Here is a 14,702-nt window from a genome sequence, read left to right as displayed (position 1 = left end):
CCATCGTGTTGAAATGTGACAACAACACACAAGAAATACACTCCAATGTGTTGAAACGTGAAAAGAATACACAAAAAGTAGTAGACACTATTGTGTTGAAATGTAACAATAACTGACAAGATGTACACACCATTGTTTTGAATGTGACAACAACACACAGGAATAGGTACACACCATTGTGTTAATATATGACAACAACACACAGGAAGAAGTACACACCATTGTGCTGAAATATGACAACAACACACAAGAAGTACACACCATTGTGTTTAAATATGACAACAACAAACAGGAAGAAGTACACACCATTGTGTTGAAACGTGACAACACACAAGACGTAGTACACACTATTGTGTTGAAATATGACAACAACACAAAAGAAATACACACCACTGTGTTGAAATGTGACAACAACACACAAGAAATACACACAACTGTGTTGAAATGTGACAACAACACACAAGAAGTACACACCTTCGTGTTGAAATGTGACAACAACACAGAACGAGTACACACCGTTGTGTTGAAATGTGACAACACCCAAGAAATACACTCCATTGTGTTGAAATATGACGACAACAACACACAAGAAGAAGTACACACCATTGTGTGGAAATGTGACAACAACACACAAGAAGAAGTACACACCACTGTGAGCGTGCGTGTGTGAGTTCGCTCTATTCACGCTGATTGTGTGAAAGTTAGTCTCCTCCCCAGAGAGCCATCAACATTTGACCTCAGCACGGGTCAACGACCTGCAACGAGCAACGTGTGTGTGTGTGTGTGCGTGTCTTCATGAGTACATGTTGTGTGTTTGTTTGCCAAGTTGTTATCTCTACAGAAGCTGAATGACAGATAAGATCATTACAGAGCACAGCAGCGTGTCCTCCTGGAGCACACACACACACACACACACACACACACACACACACACACACACACACACGTTGTGCAGTGTGCGGTCACGGTCAGAGGAAATCCAACCTGCAGCTACTTGCGCGTGTCAGTGAGGTCATAGAAGCAAATATGTGCGCTGATGCGAAGGCGGCCTTGAAGAGAAGACGCATGAGAAGTTCCTCAGCAATAAAACGTTTCTTTTTCCTTCAAAGGGTGAAGTTTCGTGCAGAGAAACACAATCTGGGACACGTCTGAGCCGGATCACAAAGGAGCTGCCTTCTCATGCACGCACGGACACTTGATTAGGTACACGTACGCAATGACGTCAAAATCAGTTTCGAATATAGCCGGGCCGGAGCGCTATAAAGCAATCTTTCATTATGCAAAATGATGTCATTAATAGCAACACTTGACACAAAATTAATAAAGTTGACAAGCAAGAGAGGCGACAACCCACAACTCACTCCTCCTGTTTGTACTTAATATACACTATCAAAATAAATTGTAATATTACGTTGTCATAATAAACCATCAAAATGAATCGTAAAAATAAAGCGTAATAGTAGATCAGAATATTAAATAAAAAATGATAAATCATAATAATAAATCTAAATAATACATTGTAATAATAAAGCCTAATAAATAATAAATAACATTGATAAATTGTAATGAGAAATCGTAACCATAATAATAATCATAATAATAAATCATCATAAAGAAACATTGTAATAATAAAGCATGATGATATATCATAACAAATTGAAATAATAAATCAGAATCCTAAATCAGAATGATAAATCATAAAAAAAAATCACAATACATTATAATAATAAATCCAAATAATATATTGCAATAATACATCGGAATAAAAAATTGTAATAAATCATAACAAAATCGTAATAATCTTTGGGCACATTGCGGTTGGATCGTATTCCATTCTCCATTCAAAAAGGTTATTTGGTATAGTAATTATAAAGAAACTTTTTTTTATAATAGATTATAAATGCTCCTTGTTGGCCTAAAACTTATTTTAAAATGTTATATATATACATATATACTGTGTGTGTGTATATATATATATATATATATATATATATATATATATATATATATATACATACATATATATATATATGTGTGTGTGTGTCTATATATATATATATAGACACACACACACATATGTATATATATATAAATAATTCAAACAGATCGATTGAATGTACTAATATATATGTATATGTATATATTTATATATGTATATATATATATATATATATATACACACACACACACACATATAGAGACATATATATATATACACACATATATCTATATATATACATATATACAAGCACATATACACATATAAATACACACACACACACACACACACACACACACACACACACACACACACACACACACACACACACACACACACACACAACATACATATATATATGTATATATATACACACACACATATGGACATATATATATATTTATGCATAAATATACTCATATATACGCATAAACACATATACTGTCTATATATTTATATATATATACATATGCATAAAGCAATGTGTATATGTGTATATATATGCATAAATATATAGATATATATAAATACATGTATGCAAACATATGTATAAATACATATACACACACACACACACACACACACGCACACATATATATATATATATATATATATATATACATATATATACAAAATCCAGATGAAAATGAAAAGTTTTGTGCACCCCTCGTTCAAAATATATAAGTTATTTGTAGTTGATGTAAAAATATGCAACAGCTTTTTTAGAAATGAAATAGATGATTTATGACGGTGATCCAAAGTACAGTAGAAACTTGATCTGACCTGCTCCCATGCAGCCATGACGTGTGTGTGTGTGTGTGTGTGTGTGTGTGTGTGTGTGTGTGCGTGGTGCGGCTGAGAAGATCCAGAAGTTCCTGAAGGCCTCGGCGTGCTCCTGGACTAAACTGACAAGCGGAGCAAAGTGTGTCTTTCTCATTTCCTGTCTTTGTGTGTCAGCGTTGACACTTCACTTTCTTTTCCACAACTTTCTTCCTCCTGAGTCGTAACGTTAGAACTTCTGATGACAAAAACATCCAACACTTCGAGCCTCTCTCCTCCCTTCGTCTTCTTCTTCTCACGTCACGCTAACGCCGCCATGCTAACAGTCAAAAGGCCGACTGAAGATCAGCAGGAGAAACCCTCAACAAGGTTGGATCCGATGCTGTTCAAAATCAACAGGGTTCTTGCTTCGACGAAGTAAAACCTCACTAGTAGTTCAACGTTCCGGCAGATTGACCTTTGAACTCACTCAAGATGCCTCAAACCGTTTGGCCAAGACGCAAAATTAATAGGATTCTTCCATTGAGCCCTTGGACTTTGTTTAAACTGATGAACTTTGACCCCGAGTCATAGGTCAAGAACGTCACAGAGGTGTCCAAACTTTCTCCACCGAGTCCCGCACACTGAAAAATCTACACGCGTTGCCGCCATTTTGATAGTTTTGTTTTTAAAAGCAACACAATATTTATCGTAACATCTAACGTTTATAGGTCTCAGTCATCAATGTGTTAAAAATAAGTAATTTATTAATATTTTTTTTACTTTTAGTACTAAATATCTATTAATCAACTTCAGATCTATCCTTTGCCATAAAGTTGACATCTTTTTCAATGTTTTATTCCCTTTTCGTCAAAGAAAACCCTGTTTTTTATGGCAGAAAAACACAAAAGATGCGGTATTTTCACCCTCAAAAATATTTCAAATTGGAATATTTGGTGTGAAGCAATTAAAACCTAAATAGGTCAATAATTTATAACAACATTGATGAAAACATTTTTTTTAACAATGACAGTTACAATAAAATCAGATTAAAAGTCCCCGGGACCCAAAAAGGTCTCAGTCATTATCAACATGTTAAAAATAAGTAATCTATTAATATTTTTCTTTACTTTCAGTGCTAAATATCTATTAATCAACTCAGATCTATCTGTTGCCATAAAGTTGACATTTTTTTCAATGTTTTATTCCCTTTTCATCAAAGAAAACCCTGCTTTTCATGGCAGAAAAACACAAAAGATGCAATATTTTCACCCTCAAAAATATTTCAAATTAGAATACTTGATGTGAAGCAATTAAAACCTTAAATAGGTCAATAATTCATAACATAAATTTTACTTTTATTTTTTTTTTAATTATGACAGTTACAAAAAAATTTGATTAAGGTAAAAGTCTCCGGGACCCAAAAGGGTCTCAGTCATTAAAGTGTTAAAAATAAGTAATTTAGTCATATTTTTTTTAACTTTCAGAGCTAAATATCTATTAGTTAACTTCATATATACATGTTGCCATAAAGTTGATTTTGTTTTCAATGTTTTAATCCCTTTTCGTCAAAGAAAACCCAGTTTTTTTATGGCAGAAAAACACAAAATATGCGGTATTTTCACCTTCGAAAATATTTCAAACTGGAATATTGGATGTGAAGCAATTAAAACCTTAAATATGTCAATAATTCATAATAACATTAATTACTATTTTTTTGTTGAACTATTACAGTTTAAAAAAAATCACAGTAAAGGTCCCAAGCACCCAAAAGGGTCTAAGTCATCAACGTGTTAAAAACAAGTCATTTATTAATATTTTTTTTACTTTCAGTACTAAACATCTATTAATCAACTTCAGATCTATCCGGATCTATCCGTTGCCATAAAATTGACTTCTTTTTCAATGTTTTATTCCCTTTTTGTCAAAGAAAACCCTGTTTTTTTTAAGCAGGAAAACACAAAAGATGCGGTATTTTCACACTCAAAAATATTTCAAATTGGAATATTTGGTGTGAAGCAATAACAACCTTAAATAGGTCAATAATTCATAACAAAATGTATTTATTTATTTATTTTTATATATAAATTATGACTGTTACAAAAAAATCAGATTAAAAGTCCCCGGGGACCCAAAAGGGCCTCAGTCATCAATGTGTTAAAAATAAGTAATTTAATAATATTTTTTTACTTTCAGTGCTAAATATCTATTAATCAACTTCAGATATATCCTTTGCCATAAAGTTGACATTTTTTTTCAATGTTTTATTATTTTTTTGTCAAAGAAAACCCTGCTTTTCATTGCAGAAAAACACAAAAGATGCGGTATTTTCACCCTCAAAAATATTTCAAATTGGAATATTTGATGTGAAGCAATTAAAACCTTAAATAAGTCAATAATTCATAACAGCATTGATTTGTTGTTGTTGTTGAACTATTATTACAGTTACTTCAAGCACACGTCACACGGCGGTAGTCAAAATCAATAGGAAGTGTTCCAAAAGCTTGTACGGCGGCGGAACTCACCACGTGGAAGACCACGGCGTCCTGGCCCGTGGTGACCACCATCTGAGGCTGCAGGCCCGACTGCAGGAAGAAGCCGTGAGCCGAGAGCGTGCAGCCGCCGCTGGGACACAGGACATTAGCGTCAGTCAGGGCTAAACACAATAACCGCGCGCGCGGAGCTAATGTTAGCATTTTAACCTCTTGACCACGCCCACTCGTTAACTCTTGGCTGGAAGTTTGACACTTTCAGTAATTACTGATATCACGTGTTAGTCACTTTTAGTCCGAAATAGCAAGATTTTAGAAGAAGAAATATATTCATGTAGTCCAGTTAAGCTACAATGCTACATGCTAACGTATCGTTATAGCATTATTTCTTAATATTTATGTAGCGCTGTGCGGACAAAAATATATTTTAAATGGAATACAAAATGCTCACAAACTACGTCTGCTAAAGCCTAACTACATGTATCATTGAGATACTTGCTAATATCAGTGGTCAAGATGATGCTACATTGTAGCCATTTATGGCATAATTTATTAATAGTTGTATAGCGCTGTGCAGATTAGCTTAAATGTAATACAAAATGCTAACAAACAGTGTCTAACTCCGTGTGCTAATGTGTTACTTGCTAATATCAGTGGTCAAGATGATGCTGCATGCTAACGTATCATCATAGCTATTAATGGCGTTATTAGTTATGTAGCGCTGTGTGGACAAAAATATCTTTAAATGGACTACAAAATGCTCACAAACTATGTCTGCTAGAGCCAGACTACATGTATCATTGAGATACTTGCTAATATCAGTGGTCAAGATGATGCTACATGCTAACGTATCATTATTGCCATCAATAATGTTATTTTGTAATAGTTATATAGCGCTGTGCAAACAAAATTAGTTTGAATGTAATACAAAATGCTAACAAACAATGTCTAACTCTGTGTGCTAGTGTGTTACCTGCTAATATCAGTGGTCAATGTGATGCTACATCCTAACGTATCATTATAGCTATCAATGGCGTTATTTATTAATAGTTGTGTAGCGCTGTGCGGACAAAAATATCTTTAAATGGACTACAAAACGCTCACAAACTATGTCTGCTAGAGCGTAACTACATGTATCATTGAGATACTTGCTAATATCAGTGGTCAAGATGATGCTACATGCTAACGTATCATTATCGCCATCAATGGTGTTATTTTGTAATAGTTATATAGCGCTGTGCAGACAAAATTAGTTTGAATGTAATACAAAAATGCTAACAAACAATGTCTAACTCTGTGTACTAGTGTGTTACTTGCTAATATCAGTGGTCAAGGTGATGCTACATTGTAGCCATTTATGGCATAATTTATTAATAGTTGTATAGCGCTGTGCAGATTAGCTTAAATGTAATACAAAATGCTAACAAACAGTGTCTAACTCCGTGTGCTAATGTGTTACTTGCTAATATCAGTGGTCAAGATGATGCTGCATGCTAACGTATCATCATAGCTATTAATGGCGTTATTAGTTATGTAGCGCTGTGTGGACAAAAATATCTTTAAATGGACTACAAAATGCTCACAAACTATGTCTGCTAGAGCCAGACTACATGTATCATTGAGATACTTGCTAATATCAGTGGTCAAGATGATGCTACATGCTAACGTATCATTATTGCCATCAATAATGTTATTTTGTAATAGTTATATAGCGCTGTGCAAACAAAATTAGTTTGAATGTAATACAAAATGCTAACAAACAATGTCTAACTCTGTGTGCTAGTGTGTTACCTGCTAATATCAGTGGTCAATGTGATGCTACATCCTAACGTAACATTATAGCTATCAATGGCGTTATTTATTAATAGTTGTGTAGCGCTGTGCGGACAAAAATATCTTTAAATGGACTACAAAATGCTCACAAACTATGTCTGCTAGAGCGTAACTACATGTATCATTGAGATACTTGCTAATATCAGTGGTCAAGATGATGCTACATGCTAACGTATCATTATCGCCATCAATGGTGTTATTTTGTAATAGTTATATAGCGCTGTGCAGACAAAATTAGTTTGAATGTAATACAAAAATGCTAACAAACAATGTCTAACTCTGTGTACTAGTGTGTTACTTGCTAATATCAGTGGTCAAGGTGATGCTACATCCTAACGTATCATTATAGCTATCAATGGCGTTATTTATTAATAGTTGTGTAGCGCTGTGCGGACAAAAATATCTTTAAATGGACTACAAAATCCTCACAAACTATGTCTGCTAGAGCGTAACTACATGTATCATTGAGATACTTGCTAATATCAGTGGTCAAGATGATGCTACATGCTAATGTATCATTATTGCCATCAATAATGTTATTTTGTAATAGTTATATAGCGCTGTGCAGTCAAAATTAGTTTGATTGTAATACAAAATGCTAACAAACAATGTCTAACTCTGTGTGCTAGTGTGTTACTTGCTAATATCAGTGGTCAAGGTGATGCTACATCCTAACGTATCATTATAGCTATCAGTGGGGTTATTTATTAATAGTTATGTAGCGCTGTGCGGACAAAAATATCTTTAAATGGACTACAAAATGCTCACAAACTATGTCTGCTAGAGCCTAACTACATGTATCATTGAGATACTTGCTAATATCAGTGGTCAAGATGATGCTACATGCTAACGTATCATTATTGCCATCAATAATGTTATTTTGTAATCGTTATATAGCGCTGTGCAAACAAAATTAGTTTAAATGTAATACAAAATGCTAACAAACAATGTCTAACTCAGTGTGCTAGTGTGTTACTTGCTAATATCAGTGGTTAAGGTGATGCTACATGCTAACGTAACATTATAGCTATCAATGGAGTTATTTATTAATAGTTATGTAGCGCTGTGTGGACAAAAATATCTTTAAATGGACTACAAAATGCTCACAAACTATGTCTGCTAGAGCCTAACTACATGTATCATTGAGATACTTGCTAATATCAGTGGTCAAGATGATGCTACATGCTAACGTATCATTATTGCCATCAATAATGTTATTTTGTAATAGTTATATAGCGCTGTGCAAACAAAATTAGTTTGAATGTAATACAAAATGCTAACAAACAATGTCTAACTCTGTGTGCTAGTGTGTTACCTGCTAATATCAGTGGTCAATGTGATGCTACATCCTAACGTATCATTATAGCTATCAATGGCGTTATTTATTAATAGTTGTGTAGCGCTGTGCGGACAAAAATATCTTTAAATGGACTACAAAATGCTCACAAACTATGTCTGCTAGAGCGTAAATACATGTATCATTGAGATACTTGCTAATATCAGTGGTCAAGATGATGCTACATGCTAACGTATCATTATCGCCATCAATGGTGTTATTTTGTAATAGTTATATAGCGCTGTGCAGACAAAATTAGTTTGAATGTAATACAAAAATGCTAACAAACAATGTCTAACTCTGTGTACTAGTGTGTTACTTGCTAATATCAGTGGTCAAGGTGATGCTACATCCTAACGTATCATTATAGCTATCAATGGCGTTATTTATTAATAGTTGTGTAGCGCTGTGCGGACAAAAATATCTTTAGATGGACTAAAAAATCCTCACAAACTATGTCTGCTAGAGCGTAACTACATGTATCATTGAGATACTTGCTAATATCAGTGGTCAAGATGATGCTACATGCTAATGTATCATTATTGCCATCAATAATGTTATTTTGTAATAGTTATATAGCGCTGTGCAGACAAAATTAGTTTGAATGTAATACAAAATGCTAACAAACAATGTCTAACTCTGTGTGCTAGTGTGTTACTTGCTAATATCAGTGGTTAAGCTGATGCTACATGCTAACGTAACATTATAGCTATCAATGGCGTTATTTATTAATAGTTATGTAGCGCTGTGTGGACAAAAATATCTTTAAATGGACTACAAAATGCTCACAAACTATGTCTGCTGAAGCCTAACTACATGTATCATTGAGATACTTGCTAATATCAGTGGTCAAGACGCTGCTACATGCTAACGTATTATTATCGCCATCATTGGTGTTATTTTGTAATAGTTATATAGCGCTGTGCAGACAAAATTAGTTTAAATGTAATACAAAATGCTAACAAACAATGTCTAACTCCGTGTGCTAATGTGTTACTTGCTAATATCAGTGGTCAAGATGATGCTACATCCTAACGTATCATCATAGCTATCAATGGCATTATTTATTAATAGTTATGTAGCACTGTGCGGATAAAAATATCTTTAAATGGACTACAAAATGCTCACAAACTATGTCTGCTAGAGCGTAAATACATGTATCATTGAGATACTTGCTAATATCAGTGGTCAAGATGATGCTACATGCTAACGTATCATTATCGCCATCAATGGTGTTATTTTGTAATAGTTATATAGCGCTGTGCAGACAAAATTAGTTTGAATGTAATACAAAAATGCTAACAAACAATGTCTAACTCTGTGTGCTAGTGTGTTACTTGCTAATATCAGTGGTCAAGGTGATGCTACATCCTAACGTATCATTATAGCTATCAATGGCGTTATTTATTAATAGTTGTGTAGCGCTGTGCGGACAAAAATATCTTTAAATGGACTGCAAAATGCTCACAAACTATATCTGCTAGAGCCTAAATACATGTATCATTGAGATACTTGCTATTATCAGTGGTCAAGATGATGCTACATGCTAACGTATCATTATTGCCATCAATAATGTTATTTTGTAATAGTTATATAGCGCTGTGCAAACAAAATTAGTTTAAATGTAATACAAAATGCTAACAAACAATGTCTAACTCCGTGTGCTAGTGTGTTACTTGCTAATATCAGAGGTTAAGGTGATGTTACATGCTAACCTAACATTATAACTATCAATGGCGTTATTTATTAATAGTTATGTAGCGCCGTGTGGACAAAAATATCTTTAAATGGACTACAAAATGCTCACAAACTATGTCTGCTAGAGCGTAACTACATGTATCATTGAGATACTTGCTAATGTCAGTGGTCAAGATGATGCTACATGCTAACGTATCATTGGTGTTATTTTGTAACAGTTATATAGCGCTGTGCAGACAAAATTAGTTTAAATGTAATACAAAATGCTAACAAACAATGTCTAACTCCGTGTGCTAGTGTGTTACTTGCTACTATCAGTGGTTAAGGTGATGCTACATGCTAACCTAACATTATAGCTATCAATTGCGTTATTTATTAATAGTTATGTAGCGCCGTGTGGACAAAAATATCTTTAAATGGACTACAAAATGCTCACAAACTATGTCTGCTAGAGCGTAACTACATGTATCATTGAGATACTTGCTAATATCAGTGGTCAAGATGATGCTCTATGCTAACGTATCATTGGTGTTATTTTGTAACAGTTATATAGCGCTGTGCAGACAAAATTAGTTTAAATGTAATACAAAATGCTAACAAACAATGTCTAACTCCGTGTGCTAGTGTGTTACTTGCTAATATCAGTGGTCAAGGTGATGCTACATCCTAACGTATCATTATAGCTATCAATGGCGTTATTTATTAATAGTTGTGTAGCGCTGTGCGGACAAAAATATCTTTAAATGGACTACAAAATGCTCACAAACTATGACTGCTGAAGCCTAACTACATGTATCATTGAGATACTTGCTAATATCAGTGGTCAAGATGATGCTACATGCTAACGTATCATTATCGCCATCAATGGTGTTATTTTGTAATAGTTATATAGCGCTGTGCAGACAAAATTAGTTTAAATGTAATACAAAATGCTAACAAACAATGTCTAACTCCGTGTGCTAGTGTGTTACTTGCTAATATCAGTGGTCAAGGTGATGCTACATGCTAACGTAACATTATAGCTATCAATGGCGTTATTTATTAATAGTTATGTAGCGCTGTGTGGACAAAAATATATTTGAAATGGACTACAAAATGCTAACAAACTATGTCTGCTAGAGCCTAACTACATGTATCATTGAGATACTTGCTAATATCAGTGATCAAGATGATGCTACATGCTAACGTATCATTATTGCCATCAATAATGTTATTTTGTAATAGTTATATAGCGCTGTGCAAACAAAATTAGTTTAAATGTAATACAAAATGCTAACAAACAATGTCTAACTCCGTGTGCTAGTGTGTAACTTGCTAATATCAGTGGTTAAGGTGATACTACATGCTAACGTAACATTATAGCTATCAATGGCGTTATTTATTAATAGTTATGTAGCGCTGTGTGGACAAAAATATATTTGAAATGGACTACAAAATGTTAACAAACTATGTCTGCTAGAGCCTAACTACATGTATCATTGAGATGCTTGCTAATATCAGTGGTCAAGATGATGCTACATGCTAACGTATCATTATTGCCATCAATAATGTTATTTTGTAATAGTTATATAGTGCTGTGCAAACAAAATTAGTTTAAATGTAATACAAAATGCTAACAAACAATGTCTAACTCTGTGTGCTAGTGTGTTACTTGCTAATATCAGTGGTTAAGGTGATGCTACATGCTAACATAACATTATAGCTATCAATGGCGTTATTTATTAATAGTTATGTAACGCTGTGTGGACAAAAATATATTTGAAATGGACTACAAAATGTTAACAAACTATGTCTGCTAGAGCCTAACTACATGTATCATTGAGATACTTGCTAATATCAGTGGTCAAGATGATGCTACATGCTAACGTATCATTTTTGCCATCAATAATGTTATTTTGTAATAGTTATATAGTGCTGTGCAAACAAAATTAGTTTAAATGTAATACAAAATGCTAACAAACAATGTCTAACTCTGTGTGCTAGTGTGTTACTTGCTAATATCAGTGGTTAAGGTGATGCTACATGCTAACGTAACATTATAGCTATCAATGGCGTTATTTATTAATAGTTATGTAGCGCTGTGTGGACAAAAATATATTTGAAATGGACTACAAAATGTTAACAAACTATGTCTGCTAGAGCCTAACTACATGTATCATTGAGATACTTGCTAATATCAGTGGTCAAGATGATGCTACATAATAGCGTATCATAACTATCAATGGCGTTATTTATTAATAGTTATATAGCGCTATGCAGACAAAGTATGTTTAAATGCAATACAAAATGCTAACAAAGTATGCTAATGCCTACCTCAGTAACGACATGTATCAGTGAGCTACTTGTGGTCATGGTGGCGGTAACAGGAAGTAGAGGTGTGTGTCACCTGATGAAGGAGCGTGAAGGTCTGATGCTGTTGATGATGGGGTCCTGCTCGTAGGTGAACAGCAGGGGGGCAGGGCGCTCCACAGAGTCCACAGTCAGCTGGACCGGCTGCTGGGAGGGCACGGCGTGGGGCGGCGTCTTACACGTCAGCATGCTGGACGACAAGCTGGATGGACAGGCGGACAACGTGATTGACACCCCCTACTTTGTAGTACTCTAGTAGTAGTATTGAGTACACGTGGTTGCAATAGTACTACTAGTAAAATCTATACAGAGTAGTAGTAGTAGTAGTATTACACATGGTTGGAACAGTACGACTAGTAGGATGTATACAGAGTAGTAGTAGTAGTAGTAGTAGTATTTACAAATGTTTGGAACAGTATGTTTGTATATAGAGTAGTGGTAGTAGTAGTATTATGTACACATAGTTGGAACATTAGTACAAGTAGGATGTAAACAGAGTGGTAAGAGTAGTAACATGTACCCATGTTTTGAATAGTATTACTAATAGAATGTATACAGAGTAGTAGTATGTACACATGGTTGGAACAGTACTACTAGTAGGATGTATACACAGTAGTAGTAGTAGTAGTAGGATGTGTATAGAGCAGTGGTGGTAGTAATAGTATTATCGGCACATGGTTAGAACAGTACTACTAGTAGGATATATATAGAGTAATAGTAGTAGTATCTACACATGGTTGGAACAGTACTACTAGTAGGATGTACTGTATATAATGTAGAGTAGTGGTAGTAGTAGTATTATCTACACATGGTTGGAACAGTACTATTAGTAGGATGTATACACAGTAGTAGTAGTAATAGTATTATCTACACATGGCTGGAACAGTACTACTAGTAGGATGCATACAGAGTAGTAGTAGTAGTAATAGTATTATCTACACATGGTTAGAACCGTACTACTAGTAGGATGTATTCAGAGTAATAGTAGTAGTATCTACACATGGTTGGAACAGTAATATTAGTAGGATGTATACAGATTAGTATTAGTAGTATCTACATATGGTTGGAACAGTTCTACTAGTAGGATGTATACAGAGTAGTAGTAGTATTCTCTACACGGTTGGAACAGTACTACTAGTAGGATGTATAAAAAGTAGTAGTAGTAGTATCTACAAATGCTTGGAACAGTACTATTAGTAGGATGTATAAAGAGTAGTAGTGGTAGTATTATCTACACATGTTTGGAACAGTACTACTAGTAGGATGTATATAGAGTAGTAGTAGCAGTATCTACACATGTTTGGAACAGTACTACTAGTAGGATGTATAAAGAGTAGCAGTAGTAGTATTATCTACACATGTTTGGAACAGTACTACTAGTAGGATGTATATAGAGTAGTGGTAGTAGTAGTATTATATTATATACACATGGTTGGAACAGTACTACTAGTAGGATGTATACAGAGTAATAGTAGTAGTAATAGTATTATCTACACATGGCTGGAACAGTATTACTAGTAGGATGTATTAAGAGTAGTAGTAGTAGTATCTACATATGGTTGGAACAGTGCTACTAGTAGGATGTATACAGAGTAGTAGTAGTATTCTCTACACGGTTGGAACAGTACTACTAGTAGGATGTATAAAGAGTAGTAGTAGTAGTATCTACAAATGCTTGGAACAGTACTATTAGTAGGATGTATAAAGAGTAGTAGTGGTAGTATTATCTACACATGTTTGGAACAGTACTACTAGTAGGATGTATATGGAGTACTAGTAGCAGTATCTACACATGGTTGGAACAGTACTACTAGTAAGATGTATACAGAGTACTAGTAGTAGTAGTATCTACACATGGTTGGAACAGTACTACTAGTAGGATGTATTAAGAGTAGTAGTAGTAGTATTATCTACACATGTTTGGAACAGTACTACTAGTAGGATGTATATAGAGTAGTGGTAGTAGTAGTATTATATACACATGGTTGGAACAGTACTACTAGTAGGATGTATTAAGAGTAGTAGTAGTAGTATCTACACATGGTTGGAGCAGTACTACTAGTAGGATGTATTAAAAGTAGTAGTAGTAGTATTATCTACACATGTTTGGAACAGTACTACTAGTAGGATGTATATAGAGTAGTGGTAGTAGTAGTATTATATACACATGGTTGGAACAGTACTACTAGTAGGATGTATACAGAGTAGTAGTAGTAGTAGTATTATCTACACATGT

General features: G+C 34.3%; 1 protein-coding gene across 1 annotated transcript in view; it reads right to left on the bottom strand.

Moving 5' to 3' along the window:
• The window catches only part of met (MET proto-oncogene, receptor tyrosine kinase), a 164,043-nt gene that overhangs the window by 65,968 nt on the left and 83,373 nt on the right, over positions 1-14,702 (bottom strand). Inside the window, exons 9-10 of the mRNA XM_061894302.1 lie at positions 12,504-12,668; positions 5,284-5,383 (exon numbers count right to left, since the gene is read on the bottom strand). Coding sequence (XP_061750286.1) covers positions 5,284-5,383; positions 12,504-12,668 — 265 coding nt within the window. The remainder of the gene's footprint in view (positions 1-5,283; positions 5,384-12,503; positions 12,669-14,702) is intronic.

The sequence above is a fragment of the Nerophis ophidion genome, linkage group LG03 (genome assembly GCF_033978795.1).
Source record: "Nerophis ophidion isolate RoL-2023_Sa linkage group LG03, RoL_Noph_v1.0, whole genome shotgun sequence".
Taxonomy (NCBI): domain Eukaryota; kingdom Metazoa; phylum Chordata; class Actinopteri; order Syngnathiformes; family Syngnathidae; genus Nerophis; species Nerophis ophidion.
Note: the sequence above shows the minus strand (reverse complement) of the source record. Positions and strands in the feature narration are given on the sequence as shown.